This window comes from Kogia breviceps, chromosome 14 (assembly GCF_026419965.1).
Source record: "Kogia breviceps isolate mKogBre1 chromosome 14, mKogBre1 haplotype 1, whole genome shotgun sequence".
NCBI classification, from domain to species: Eukaryota; Metazoa; Chordata; class Mammalia; order Artiodactyla; family Physeteridae; genus Kogia; species Kogia breviceps.
Genome location: NC_081323.1, coordinates 76,200,580 through 76,214,720, shown reverse-complemented (window position 1 = coordinate 76,214,720; position 14,141 = coordinate 76,200,580). Strand labels below are relative to the sequence as shown.

At 43.6% G+C, this 14,141-nt stretch overlaps 2 protein-coding genes across 2 annotated transcripts; both read left to right on the top strand.

The window, feature by feature from the left end:
• Positions 1–2,038: 2,038 nt before the first annotated feature.
• NUPR2 (nuclear protein 2, transcriptional regulator) lies at positions 2,039–2,840 on the top strand. The gene is made up of 2 exons (XM_067013938.1): positions 2,039–2,338; positions 2,644–2,840. The coding sequence occupies exon 1, from the start codon at positions 2,039–2,041 to the stop codon at positions 2,330–2,332; it is 294 nt and encodes a 97-aa protein (XP_066870039.1). The 3' UTR covers positions 2,333–2,338; positions 2,644–2,840.
• Positions 2,841–8,461: 5,621 nt separating this feature from the next.
• On the top strand, positions 8,462–13,910 carry CHCHD2 (coiled-coil-helix-coiled-coil-helix domain containing 2). The gene is made up of 4 exons (XM_059036715.2): positions 8,462–8,554; positions 10,722–10,971; positions 12,236–12,386; positions 13,621–13,910. The coding sequence occupies exons 1-4, from the start codon at positions 8,505–8,507 to the stop codon at positions 13,629–13,631; spliced, it is 462 nt and encodes a 153-aa protein (XP_058892698.1). The 5' UTR covers positions 8,462–8,504; the 3' UTR covers positions 13,632–13,910.
• Positions 13,911–14,141: the final 231 nt, after the last annotated feature.

Genomic DNA, 14,141 nt, shown 5'->3' with positions numbered 1-14,141 from the left:
GTGATACCAACACACTTCACCTCCTAGCCTCTAGAGCCAACCTCCATTTATACGATATGGGAGAGAGAGGAAGAAGTTAAATGACACGACAAGGAAACAGAAAAATCCACAAAGTGGGGCATTTTACAGGACAACTGATCCAGTTTTTGCAGCAAGTCATGACAGGGAAAAATGAAAAGGGCAGGGGCCCACCCTAAATTATAAGAGGCTTAAACATCACACAAGAAAATTTCATGTGTAGATTCTGTACGTATTCTGAGTTGTATGTTTTCTATTGTCTTTTAGACAATCAGAGAAATTTGATTCTGGACTGGGTTTTAGATGATAACAGGGCCAAGTTGACTTTGTCAAGTATGAAAATGGCATTGAGGTTATGTAAGAAAAAAGTCTAGTTTTTTAGAGCTGTATATTGATATATAGAGGAGTAAAATGACATAAGGTCTGCAGCAGAGCAAAACAGAAAGGGGTAAAACAAACCTGACAGGATCTTGATAATTGTTGAATCCGTGTGATGGGATACGGGAGTTCTTTGTTCTATTTTCACTTCTGAGAAGGTCTGAATATTTTCATAACAAATTCTAAAGATAGTTTTAAAAGGAGATGATGTGTGGGAGAGTGGTAGAGGGATAAATATTAGCTTCTCTCTTTCCCAGTAGCAGGTGTAAGACACGTGGGTGGAAGAGAAAATCCTCTCTGCGTTTTATTAAAAACTCTCTCTTGGGATTTGCTCATTTAAGGAACTAACAAAATTGCCCTCAGAGCGTGGTATGTAGGCCACGCCCCACCAGGGATACTTCACAGAGAGCAGAAAAAAAACCTCAAATTGGCAACTTGGTCACAGACAGAAACTCAGCAAGATCAAATACCTGAAAAGGACTTTTTTTTTTTTTTTTAAGTATTGAATTATTTTCGATCTATTAAAAAGAAAATCCCCGAGGGGATAGATGCAATTTTCGTGGGAAGAGAATTATCTGCGCTAGTTAAACCAAACCAAAACAAAGGCATTCTTCGCAGTATCTCCCTGAGAGCAGCGTTTACGGAGACAGTAATTAGGTAATTAGACCAGGGAGTCACCACAGAGCCTCGGGTGCCGCAGGGTGTTAATGACTTCTGCTCAGCTGTGCAGCTGCCCTCGGCGAGGAGGTAGGCCTGGCCTTTTCTGAGCGCAGGGCACTCGCCCTGATTCCTCTCGCCTCTGCCGCTCTCGGGGAGCATCCTTCCCTCAACGCCCGCGGGGCCGGGCGCACCCGGGGCTGGCGGGTGGGACGCTGGCCTCGCGCTGGTTGCCCGGCGCGGCCGCTCCCAACTCTCGGCTCTCACCCCCAAACTGCAGGCGCATCAAGCTACCACAATTTTAGCGTCCCCTGGCCGCAGGGCTTGGGCCCCTGCTGATAATCCGAAATTGCACGCGGTTCCCGGCCTCGCACCAGGCAGGGTCTTTCCCTTCTTAATCGCTCGCTCGCTTAATAGTTAATTTGAACCCCTTATCAAACACGTGGGTTGTGGAAAGGAAAACGAACTAATGTGCGTGTGTCCCTACCAGTCAGAAATACTTTTAGCATTCCACCGCATTTCCTTTCACTCCAGACATGTTTTAAAAATATATTACTGGGATACCAGAGATATTACTTCAGAAGCTCCTTTTTCACATTGCATCATTTATTGAGCACTTACTCCTGTCATCAAATAGCCTAACAAAATGTTCAATGCTGATAAAAGTCCGCCGGAGGAATGCACAGCTCCCTCACACTTCATACTTGGATAATTTCCCATTTTTGACCGACATAAACAAGTGTTTGGTCGAATTTTGCCAAATACCCTTCTCGCTCCGGCGGCGCACAGGTCGTGATGGAGGAAGGGATCACGGTTCCAGGTGCCAAACCGCAGAGGCCTCGCGCTGAGTACCTTCCCGGCTCTGTGACACACCTCTAGGCCCCGCCCCCTTCGGCGGAGCCAATCGAAGCGCTGAGGGGGGGGGGGGGGTTCCAGAAACTCAGGCGCGCGAGCGCGCAAGCGGGCGACTAGGAGGCCAGGCGCGATGGACTCGGCCTTTCCCGGTGTCCAGGGTCAGGCCCAGCCGCCGCCACCCGAAACGTGGCCGCTGGTTGGCTCCGAGGAGACGCTCTATGCCTGTCCGGATTACTACTACCTGCGCGATTTCCCGGCCTGCGGGGCCGGGCGCAGCAAGGGCCAGACGCGGCGCGAGCGGGAACTGCGCACCAACTGGCGGGTGCCCGGCGGCCACGAGCGCAGGATCGCGCAGAAGCTCAACGGCCAGCGCCAGCGTCGCCAGCGCCAGCTGCAGCCCCGGCCGCGCACACGTCTCGCCTGAGCGCTGGTGCGTGCGGGCCCGCGCGAGCGCCCTGGTAACGCTCCGGTCCGTCCCCTGCGACTCGAACGGGGCACAGTCGCCCCCCCACGAGGCTGCCCCGCGTAGCGAGTCATTAGCTGGGCCTCCTAAACTCCCAGCCTATCTCCCGGCTGCAGTTAAAATTCTACCTTTTGGAATTTTTTAGTTGGGTAGAAGGGGCTAGGAAACGCAGAAAACATCTTTCTAAACATACAAGTAAGGGATTTACTTCCAGTGTTTATGCACGGACTAAAGAGAATAATTGTTTTTTGTTTTTGTCTGGTTTTCAACAGGATACCCATACCCAAAGGACCTGATAAAAGTATTTTCTCTGACTCCAGCTGTAACTGTGGTCCTAACGGGAACAGTCCATGTTGGTTAACAGAACTTCTTTTCGACATCGCTTAAGTTCAGTATCTTTTCCTTACTGATTGTTAATTAAGTAACATCCAAGTGGGTATGCCTGTTTAGGGTTTTTAATTAAAAGAGCAGCAAGAATGGCATTAAAATTTTTCTGGTGTTTTGTTTTTTTTAAGTTGCTGTGGTAACTTTTCAAGTCCACAAATATTTGAGTTCTTATCTGCAAAGAAGAGGTCACAAAGATGAATTTGGGCAGAACAAAGATAGGAATTTGTCAAGATTTCAACCCAAGTGTCATATACTACTGTGCAGGCTTAATATTTATTTTCCAGAATAGGAATATTTTAAATTGTAATGCTGTATGCTAGGTTCCCTGCGCTGCTGACCCTTCAGCAATCCTTTGAAGCGAATGCTATCGCCATTTTACGGACGGGATTCTGAGGCACAGAACTCAAGTAACTTTCCAGAGGTCGTACAGCTAATTAGAAAACCTGGCATAAGAGATACTCAAAAACATTCACTCTTCCCAGCATCAGTTTTCCTCAACTGTAGACATCCTTCTGTGGTTCAGAACCACCCACAAACTCCATGTCCAAGAACTAGGGTTATAGTTTAAAAATTATGCAGAGTATGGCAGGGTCCCTTTTCTTTCTCTTCACTCTGCAGTCAGGTCTCTTCGCCCAGCGGTGAGTCCTTTGTTGGGGGAGAAGGGTGGTGTTCTGGAAGAAGCAACTTGAATTTTAATCCTAGCTATGGGTGTTCATCAATCTGGCATTCAGCAAATTTCTGAGTGGTAGCTACTTTCAAGTTCCACCATGCTTCAGGTTTTGCATTTGTAAAATGGGAATAATACTGGGTTACCTCGCCAAACAGGATTATAGATAAAATATATAAAATGTCTGACACCCTTAAGGGCTTGGCACATAACCGATGCTCAATAAATGGTAATTATTTTTAAGTTTACAGAACGTGATCCCTCTTCTCCTTCCTCTCTAGTCACGAAGTCTTTTTTTTCTTTTTTTTTGGCCGCACCATGCGGCATGCAAGATCTTAGTACCCCAACCAGGGATGGAACCCGTGCCCCCTGCATTGGGAGTGTGGAGTCTTAACCACTGGACTGCCAGGGAAGTCTTAAATTCTTTCACTCACTTCATTAATTATTTTAAAATGTCTCCAGCATTCAGGCAGTGTGGTGTGGTAGGAGTCTTCGCTTTGGAGTCAAACACCTGTATGGACTTGGGCAAGGTGCTTAAACTCTAAGCATCTGTTTCCTTACATATAAAATAGGGATGATACAGTACCTATTTCAAGAGTTCTTGTGAGGCATAAATGAAATAACGCATGTAAAGCTCACAGTGCCTGGTATACAATAGGCACTCAAATAATTAGTAATAATGTTCCCATCACCACTGTCTTAGCCATCAGGATTTTTTTCCTTACCCCTAGTCTCCCTCTGCAGTATCTCACACATGTCCAGATTAATCTTCAGAAGACCATTTTAATAATATAAAGACCCTCAGTGCTGCTCTAACCTTGCAGGCCAAAAAGCTTAAATGCCTTATATTGTGCTGCAAATCATCTGTTGCATTATTTTTTGGCTGCGTCGCGTCTTAGCTGTGGTACGTGGGATCTTCATTGCGGCACACGGGATCTTTTGTTGTAGTGCGCAGGCTTCTCTCTAGTTGTGGCCTGTGGGTTTTCTCTCTCGAGTTGTGCCACGTGGGCTTAGCTTCCCCGCAGCATGTGGGATCTTAGTTCCCCGACCAGGGATGGAACTTGCGTCCCCTGCATTGGAAGGCCCTGGACCACCAGGCAAGTCCCCATCTGTTGGATTTTAAGTTTGTTTCTCAAAACTTCCAAAAACACACTGGTTCGTGACACACGTCTTCTGTCCTCTAAATTCACCATATTCAATTCTGCTTCTTTGAATCTGTGCTGTGCTACTCAGTGTGCCCTTTACAATTTTAATTTTTCTAAAACTAATTTCACCTAAGTGAAAGTGGCACCAAGTGCCACTTTCTCCCTGAAGCATTCATCCACACTGACTGTCCATTCCTTTAAAATCCTTTAGAACTTCATATAAACACCACTTAACCATTTGTTTTATAGTATTCTGTACTTTTTTAGATCGACAGTTTAATTCATTCATTCTTTTTTTGTCTGATATGTGCAAGGCACCATATTCATATAACTATGTCTTAGTTATCCAAAGAGAAAACTACATTTATAGTGTATAGACCTTAATGTCTTAAACATCTCAGTTCCTACACAATTCCTGTTGTAAAGTACAGCATATCCAGAGAGACAACAGCTATGTTAAAGCAACACTCTAAGATGTTCTAACTAGATTTTGCTCATTTTAAGATACTAGAGCTTTTAAATTTTAAATATGCTCACTGCAGAAGTTATGTGTATTAGTTACCTATTGCTGTGTAACAAATCACTATCTCAGTTTCTGTGGGTCAAGAATTTGGGAGTGGCTTAGCTGGATGATTCTAACTCAGGGTCTTTCAGGAGGCTAGAGAGGAATTAGGCTCCACCTTTTGAAGGGAGCATCAAGGAATTTGAGGACATATTTTATTTTATTTATTTTTTTTTTTTATTTTATTTTTTTGTGGTACGCGGGCCTCTCACTGTCGTGGTCTCTCCCGTTGCGGAGCACAGGCTCCGGACGCGCAGGCTCAGTGGCCATGGCTCACGGGTCCAGCGGCTCCGCGGCATGTGGGATGCCCCCGGACTAGGGCACGAACCCTCGTCCCCTGCATCGGCAGGCGGGCTCTCAACCACTGCGCCACCAGGGAAGCCCTGAGGACATATTTTAAACCACCAATGTAGGTTTAATTATTGTGTGTTCACTGTAGACAAATTAGAAAATATAGACAAGCCAAAAAAAAGGAAGGAAGAGGGCTTCCCTGGTGGCGCAGTGGTTGAGAATCCGCCTGCCGATGCAGGGGATACGGGTTCATGCCCCGGTCCGGGAAGATCCCACATGCCGCGGAGCGGCTGGGCCCGTGAGCCATGGCCGCTGAGCCTGTGCGTCCGGAGCCTGCGCTCCTCAACGGGAGAGGCCACAACAGTAAGAGGCCCGCGTACCACCAAAAAAATAAATTAAAAAAAAAAAAAAAAAAAAAGGAAGGAAGAAAGAAATCACTATCCAATGGATAACATCACTACTGGGATGTATATAATTACAGACTTTAAAATATAAAAGAACTTTCTCAAAATACAAACATACTATGTATACTACTTTGTAACCTGCTCTTTCACTTGGTATTTTGTGAAGATAATTCTCACTTCAGATATTCTTTCACAACATTTTAAATGGCTGCATAGCATTTCATTGTATGTATGTATTATAACTTATTTAACTAATTGTATATTGCAGGACACTTAGGTTATTTCACGTTTTCCCTATTTTATACATTTTGTTAAATCAACATCCTCATGGCTAATTTCTTTCACATTCATGACTTTCTCAATATTTAGACATGGAATTTCTGGAACAGAGTTTGCACAGTTTTAAAACTTCTGATATTTACCACCTAATTTCAGTAGAATCTTTATTGCAATCATCAAAAGTTCATTCAAATATCTGCATCAAATATCTGTAATAATGCCTGCAAGAGTTCGTTGTTCAAATTTTGATCACTGTAATTGCATTTGTTGAGAATGACTGTGATCACTAGGGAATAAGTTGGTATATAAATTCTACTAAAGTGTGAACTTCAGCACACCTAACCCGCCAAACTGCAAATGATAGGTAGTAGAATTCTATTTATTTTCAATTCCCACTTTTTTGCTATTCATTTTAACTTTTAACATGTTGTTGTCTTTTGAATAGAGGTAATACATTAACTGTTTCAAAATCCAAGAGACAGAAAATGTTATCAGTAAAAGTCTCACCCCTGTGCCACTGCCTGAAGGCAACCAGTGTTATCAGCTAAAGATATTTTATGCATGGACACTATGGGCTTTTCTCTCCATTTCACAAATAGCACCCTATACTCAATTCTGCCCCTTGCTTTTTTTCTCTTGACAGTTTATCTTGGAAATCATTTCATATCAATACACAGAAAAACTTTTTTTATAGCTGCATATTGTGTGAATGTGCCATAATTTTTTTAACCTGTATTCTGCTGACAGGAATTTAGACTGTTTAATCTTTTACTATCACAAAATAACCTTGTACAAACATCTAATTTTCTCTCTTCAATTTAGGAATTAATGACTTGGCTAAGTATGATTAAAATTGTCTCTGTTCTGGTCTGCATGCCTGTCTGTCCAAAGCTCTGCTCACGCTTAAGCTCTTCTGGTGCCAGAATGTCCTTTATAAATAAAGTTCCTTTCTCCCATCTCTTTTTATGAATTATCCAAAGGCGAATACAAAGGCTTATCATTTGTAAACCTTTCATTTCTTTAAAAAGTTCTGTGAAAATAAAACTTTGTTTTTCACAAAAGCTTTTTGCATTATTTACCCCTCAGTTCCACAAACATTCTGCTGTTGTTGGAAAGGCTGTGTTAAACTCTGCTACCTCTGGTGGAAGGGGGAAATTTCTGATTGGCATCCAAGCAGAAATGGAGGTTTACCTCTGCTTTCTCTCCTCCATAAATCCCACCCCACCCCCAAGGACTTTCCCATGAAGCCCCCCATGAAATGCCACTAGTTAACTTGTCCCCTACTGCAGAGGCGCTAAAATGTACTGTTAAAAGCATTTAACACCAAGTATCACTGAAGCACAGATCCTTGGGGCCTTTGCAATTGCCATTCCCTTTGCCAGCAATGCTCGCACCCTTGATAAACACAAGGCTTGCTTCCGCACTTCCTCAAGGACTCCATTCAAATACTTCCTCTTCAAAGACTCATGCCCTCTCCAACCCCTCACTCCCTACCACCCTTACCCTGCTTTCGCTTCATATCACCACCATCTAATTTATGTAGGTGTTTGTCTCTTGCCTCCCTGAATTTAAACTCCTTGGAGGTAGTCTTATTTCCTGCTCTATCTCCAAAACCTAGCTAGCACTTGGAGATCATTCAGAACATCTCACTTAAGTATCAGTAAACGAATACCATACAAATTACGGGCACAAATTCTATAATATATGAAAGGGGTTTGAAAATGTACGAAATACATAAATGTAAGGCATTATTACTGTCTGAATTTAACTTGTTGACTGGATCCACGGACAAAATAAAAGTAGAACCAACTCAGCTCTGTCGATCCCTAAAGTTTTCCGTCTTATTATGTGCCCACATTGTGCCTCAAAAAATATTTACCCAAATGAGTAACTTAATGGTGAGAAAGGTTAAGTAACTGGCCCAAGGTCCAGAGACAATCACGCCAGAGCTCTGACTCACTCTCTCAAGATTGGAGCTGACCTACCATGTTAATAAGGCAAACGTTTGAAGGTAGTAGCGACGGTCCTTGTGCCCTAGGAAGCAAACAGCTAGCGGTTGTGACTCGCACTAGGCTCGGAGGACAAGGTCCGCGCTAGGATCGCAGGACAAGGTACGCACGCCAACAACTGTCACTTCCGGTTTTCTAAACAGTCCTTGCGCCGAGCTCCTGACGTCAACCGTCAAGGCGCCGCCGTGACGTCCTGCTCTTCCTGTGACCTTCAGACGCGCGGAGACGTCGGCGAAAGGAAGGCCTCTGCCTTCCTCTGCTCTAATTGGCCGCGCGCTGAGTCCAGCCCCGCCTTCCGCCTTCCGCCTTCCGCTCTCGCTCGTCGCAGGAGCAGCCAGGGTCTCCTCCGAGTTTCGGGCTTGTAGATCTCGCTTCGCCACGCATTTAAGATGCCTCGTGGAAGCCGAAGCCGCACTTCCCGCGTAGCCCCTCCGGCCAGGTGAGGCCACCGCGAGGTTTGGGGCCCTGGCGACGCCATGACGCAGAGGGAGGTTGCGCTGGGCCTCGGGGCGGCGGGGCGGCGGGGGACGGGGCGTACGAAGGCTGGGGCGGCGTGGGCCCGCCTCCGGTCGCCGCAGCTGGTTGTAGGGCTTTGGCTAGTTTTCCCGTTAGTGGCAAACTTGCTAATTTGGAATGTCCATGAATTATTACTTAAAATACTTAGAATACATTTTAAGTTAAAGCAGGCCACTTCTAGAAAGAAATGGATATTCCTAAATGTAATCTGGCTGAAACGTCTAAAATAGCAAGAAGAGCTCCCCTGGTGGCGCAGTGGTTAAGAATCCGCCTGCCAGTACTGGGGGCGCGGGTTCAAGCCCTAGTCCGGGAGGATCCCACGTGCCGCGGAGCTACTGGGTCTGTGCGCCACAACCACTGAAACCCTTGTGCCTAGAGCCCATGCTCCACAACAAGAGAAGCCATCGCAACGAGAAGCCTGCGCACCACAATGCAGAGTAGCCCCCCCTCGCGGCAACTAGAGAAAGCCCACGCACAGCAACGGAGACCCAGTGCAGCCAAAAATAAGTAAATAAATAAATTTCTTTAAAAATAGCAAGAAAAAAAAAGTGTAAGGTAGTATAATCAGGAGAAACGATCGTATTTCAATTCAGTAAGTAATCTTTGAGCACCTTCCAGGAGCAGTGAGCATTCTAAGGGCTCGGCCCAGTAGAGGACACAGTCATAGTCACTAAGGCCCCACGTGTACATGACGTTTTCTAGTTCATAAAATACTTGTAAAATGTACTGCCAATTGCACCTCCTGATAGCCTCAGAGGTAGATGTTTTACAGGAGTAAGGAAACTGGAGACTCAGAATAAGTGACTTGTCCAAGGTCATGCCACCAATAAGTAGAGAAGCCAGCTCTCAGACCTGAGTTTTCCGGTGACAAATTCAGGACATTTAGCAGAGGACCACGTTGCTTCTCAAGACTAAGGTGAATTGTGTTTAAACTGTGTGCTAGGAGCATAGGGAAGGAGTTCACTAATGGAAAGATGCTGCTATCTAAAGGAGGGTAAACCACATTTTTGTAAAGTTAGACCAGATACCACCTGATAGGAAGTGAAGTCATAAACTTTTAACCTAGCATCATTTGAGGGAAGAGCGCCCAAGGAAACAATCTAAAAATGCAGAGTTGGTATAATCTGTGTGAAAGATTTTTGGAGCAACATTGGACATAGTGAAATTTTGAAGGCATCCAAATGTTCTACAGATGGGAAATAGTTGAAATCAGTTTAGGTATAACAGTTCAGGCAAGTCACTTCCACTTACTGGGCTTCAGTTTTCTAATCTGTAAAATGAAGGAATTGGACTAGTTTATTTCCCCAGATGATTATCTTTCCGTGTTTATTCAATTGTTAACCAGCTCAGTGAGACTTCCCTTGACTGTCCGAAAATTGCAGCATCCCACAACACGCTGTGCTCTCTCTTAACATTTTTCTTAACATTTATTTGATCCCTCAATAGGATGTCAGCTCCACGAAGGTAGAGGCTTTTGTCTCATTAACAGTTATATTGATTTTTATGACGTATTGGAATAACTGTGTTCTCTAAAGATACTATAGACTTTGTGAATACGTGGAAATGGTTGGAAAAAAGCAGGGAAAAAAACGTTTATACTTGGTGATTACAACCGTAAAAGGTTAAAGGGAAAATGATGTAAACAGTTCAGGGAATTGTGTTCTGTAAGGTTTTCTTGTATGTATGTAGTATTTGCATTTAATGATTTAAAATGAAATCCTGAGGTTATTTTAATATACAGGGGGTTTTCGTTTGTTTGTTTGTTTATTTAAGTTGACAATTTCCTGGGACTTCCCTGATGGTCCAGTGGTTAAGACTCAGCGCTCCCAATGCAGGGGGCCTGGGTTTAGTCCCTGGTCAGGGAACTAGATCCCTCATGCTGCAACTAAAGATTCCACGTGCCACAACGAAGATCCCGCGTGCCACAACTAAGACCCGCACAGCCAAATAAATAAATATTATTTTTTTAAAAAAAATATAACATCGACTTAATATCCCATTGGATTTATTAAAAAAAAAAAAAGTTGACAATTTCCAAACTTGGTTGGGAGTGGGAACTTTATACTTTCTGTTCTTTCTTTCTTTCACAGCCGGGCGCCTCAGATGAGAACTGTGCCCAGGCCAGCGCCCGCAGCTCAGCCACCAGCAGCGGCTCCACCATCTGCTGTTGGCTCCCCTGCTGCTGCTCCCCGACAGCCAGGTCTGATGGCCCAGATGGCAACCACTGCAGCCGGCATGGCTGTGGGTTCTGCCGTCGGCCACACTCTGGGTCATGCCATCACTGGTGGCTTTAGTGGAGGAAGTAATGCTGAGCCCTCAAGGCCTGACATCACTTACCAGGTAAGATTTGGGGCAGCTTTCTCTAAGGTGGTGTATTTTATGAGAACACCTAGTTAGTTGTAAGTGCCTTATGTATTGGGACTGTCTCCACCTGTGGAGAATGGTTTATCCATATTTGGCAGCAGTTGAGTTAGTACCTTACTTAGGCCAGCGTCATAGAGTCCTGGACAAATGGTTTTTCTTCTCAAGGAGTAGAATTGTGGCAGTTCAATCTGCTGCACTGTCAAACAGCCACTTTCCCCTTATTTTAAATATTTTGGGGAATTCCCTGGTGGTCCAATGGTTAAGACTTGCCGCTTTCACTGTCGTGGGCCCGGGATTCAATCCCTGGTTGGGGAACTAAGACCTCAGAAGCCGTGTGGCCTGGCATAAATAAATGAATGAGTGAATGAATAAATGAATATAAATATATACATATATATATACATATATATGTTTTGTTTTGTTTGTCATGGTCGCGCCTAACTAATTCAATCTCAATCTTTGTTAAGTGTTCAGAAATCTTTTTTAATGGCTCTGTGCTCTCTCATCTCTTATCGGATATTTGCCACTGCCCTTCTTTCTGAGATACGTGAATTTTCTCCTCTAAGGAGCATGGGTGTATACTCTGTATTTCTGATGTACTTAAAACTCTCATCCATCTCTTTTTCTGTAGTAGGCCCATTTTTTCCTCCATGAAACATCACTGAACCACTGGTCTTTAGATGCCCAGATAACCACTTTATTTGCATCTTTGTTCATGAATCTTTGTGATGACAACTGGGATTTTTGTTAAAGCTCATTTCTTTCTGCCTTTACTTTTTTTCACTCTCCATGTTATTAGATAGAAACTTTAATTTGCATCTGTTTCTAGTTCTGTTCCCCCAGTTAACCTCAAAGAGTGGCTATTACTCTTTGTTCGGGTGTAAGTCTGATTTCCTTTTTTATTTATTTATTTTATTTTGGCTGCGTTGGGTCTTCGTTGCTGCACGTGGGCTTTCTCTAGTTGCAGCGAATGGGGGCTACTCTTCATTGTGCGCAGGCTTTGGGCGGGGACTACTCTGCTTCTCATTACAGTGGCTTCTTGTTGCAGAACATGGGCTCTAGGCACACAGGCTCAGTAGTTGTGGTGCACAGGCTTAGTTGCTCCGCGGCATGTGGGATCTTCCCGGACTAGGGCTCGAACCCGTGTCCCCTGCATTGGCAGGTGGATTCTTAACCACTGTGCCACCAGGGAAGTCCCTGATTTCCTTTCTTAACAGTCCTGAATGTTATGCCTTTGCAGGAGCCTCAGGGAACCCAGCTGGCACAGCAGCAGCAGAATGGCCCATGCTTTTTTGAGGTGAAACAGTTTTTGGAGTGTGCCCAGAACCAGGGTGACCTTAAGCTTTGTGAAGGTTTCAGTGAGGTGCTGAAACAGTGCAGATTGGCGAACGGTAGGTGATACATCGATCCATAGTTGAACTTGCATCTGCTTAATTCACTGAATGGTACCCCTGGACCTTATAAAACTTAGGGAGTCTGTGTTTAATAAATTAAACTGACAAATTAGAGGAGATTTTGTTTAAATTACTCTAAAAATAATCTAACTCTTCTAACAAGGAGCTGGTCCAAAGTTTTCTAGTCATTATCTTAGGCTTTTACCTACCTAAGGAAGAATCAGATTCAGTTATGTTCTGAATCTGATTCTTCCTTGGGCGGGTATAGATTAGTGTGCCAAGATCTTACTGTGGTTATTGCATAGCCTTAGCGCTGATTTCACCAAAGTCCAGGAATGAGCACAAGATCTGACAGAGCATTGTCATTCTGCACACCTCACTTGAGAGAGACAAGTTTATTAAATCCCTCAGTGGGACTTTGAGGTGTAGGTTCTCTGGAATGTTGGCAGTCAACTTGTTTTTGTGTGATTTCCTCCTATCATCCTAAGAATTTGCCATCGATTAAAAATAATTATTTTCATTTTCCTGCCTGTGTTTTTATTTATAGTTCTGCAGATTTTATTTAGAAACTTAGAAAGAGTTTTTGTGGATAAATCTATAGTTGATTCTCATGGAGTCACAGAGTATATTTAATATATACAGTCATTTTTCAGGCTTCTTACACTGAATTGGTCTAGGCTAGAGGTTGACCACCTATGATCCCTTTACCAAAGCCATCCTGACACCTGTTTCTGTAAATAATTTTATTGAAACACAGCCATCTCCTTTTCATTTAGGTATTGTGTATGGCTGCTTTCCATAACAAAGGAAGAGTTGAGCAGTTGTGACAGAGACTATATGGCCCACAAAGCGAAAAGTATTTACCTGATTTTTTTACGGAAAAACGTTTTAAAACCCTGGTCTGGGCCAGTGGTTCTCAAAGTTCCCCACCTTCATTCATGTAGGAAATAGGGGAGAAGTTAATCCTTATAGGTGGTCAAACTGTGGAATTAAGAGATTGCATGGCCAAGTTTATCAGAAGTCTTTGATGAAGCTACGTCTAATACCAAAGTAACTATATTTCTGCTTCAAAGTGTAGAGTTGAAGTTTTATTGGTTGCAGGATGCCTTAAACAGCTTATGAAAGAAACTAATAACCTTGGGCTTCATCCCTGCTTTCATAATTTGGAGGACTTCTGTTTTGTTGAGCATACGTAGCTAGTGCTCTTCTAACAAACCTTTTCTGTTTGCAGGGTTAGCTTAATCAAGAAGTTCCAGTTGAAGGCATGAAAAATCATCTCTCATGACCACGTTGATTTAGCATTAAAAATGTAATTGATAGTGAAGATATAAAGTGTGAAGCCACCAGTTAAACCGCTCTGCAATCATTAATAGCTTTTGTGGTTCAGGATTGCCATGGAAGAGGGTATTCTTACCATATAGAAGCTCACTGAGATGATACTGAGTTTGGGGCTAGGCGGATGTGTGGCGTCTTAAACATGCTTTTGTTTGTGAATTAGAATAAAGTGATTTTATTTCCAAATGTGTCTCTCTTTTTTTTTTTTAACTTTATTTGAGTATAACTGTTTTACAATAGTGTGTTAGTTTCTCCTTTACAACAAAGTGAATCAGTTATACCCAAATGTGTCTCTTAAGTATAAGCTTATAAATCACACATGGTATACACATGCTGAACAGAATGCATTTTGCAGAAGAACACAGTTGTCTACATGTCTTTAAGTGTATCTAGTCTGTAGTCTCTGGATATTAAAGT

Bases quoted from the DNA above. Each gene is read 5' to 3' on its own strand.
- NUPR2 (XM_067013938.1), top strand. From the start codon at position 2,039: ATGGACTCGGCCTTTCCCGGTGTCCAGGGTCAGGCCCAGCCGCCGCCA.
- CHCHD2 (XM_059036715.2), top strand. From the start codon at position 8,505: ATGCCTCGTGGAAGCCGAAGCCGCACTTCCCGCGTAGCCCCTCCGGCC. The intron at 8,555-10,721 runs GTGAGGCCACCG...TTTCTTTCACAG, and splicing joins CGCGTAGCCCCTCCGGCCAG to CCGGGCGCCTCAGATGAGAA. The intron at 10,972-12,235 runs GTAAGATTTGGG...ATGCCTTTGCAG, and splicing joins GGCCTGACATCACTTACCAG to GAGCCTCAGGGAACCCAGCT.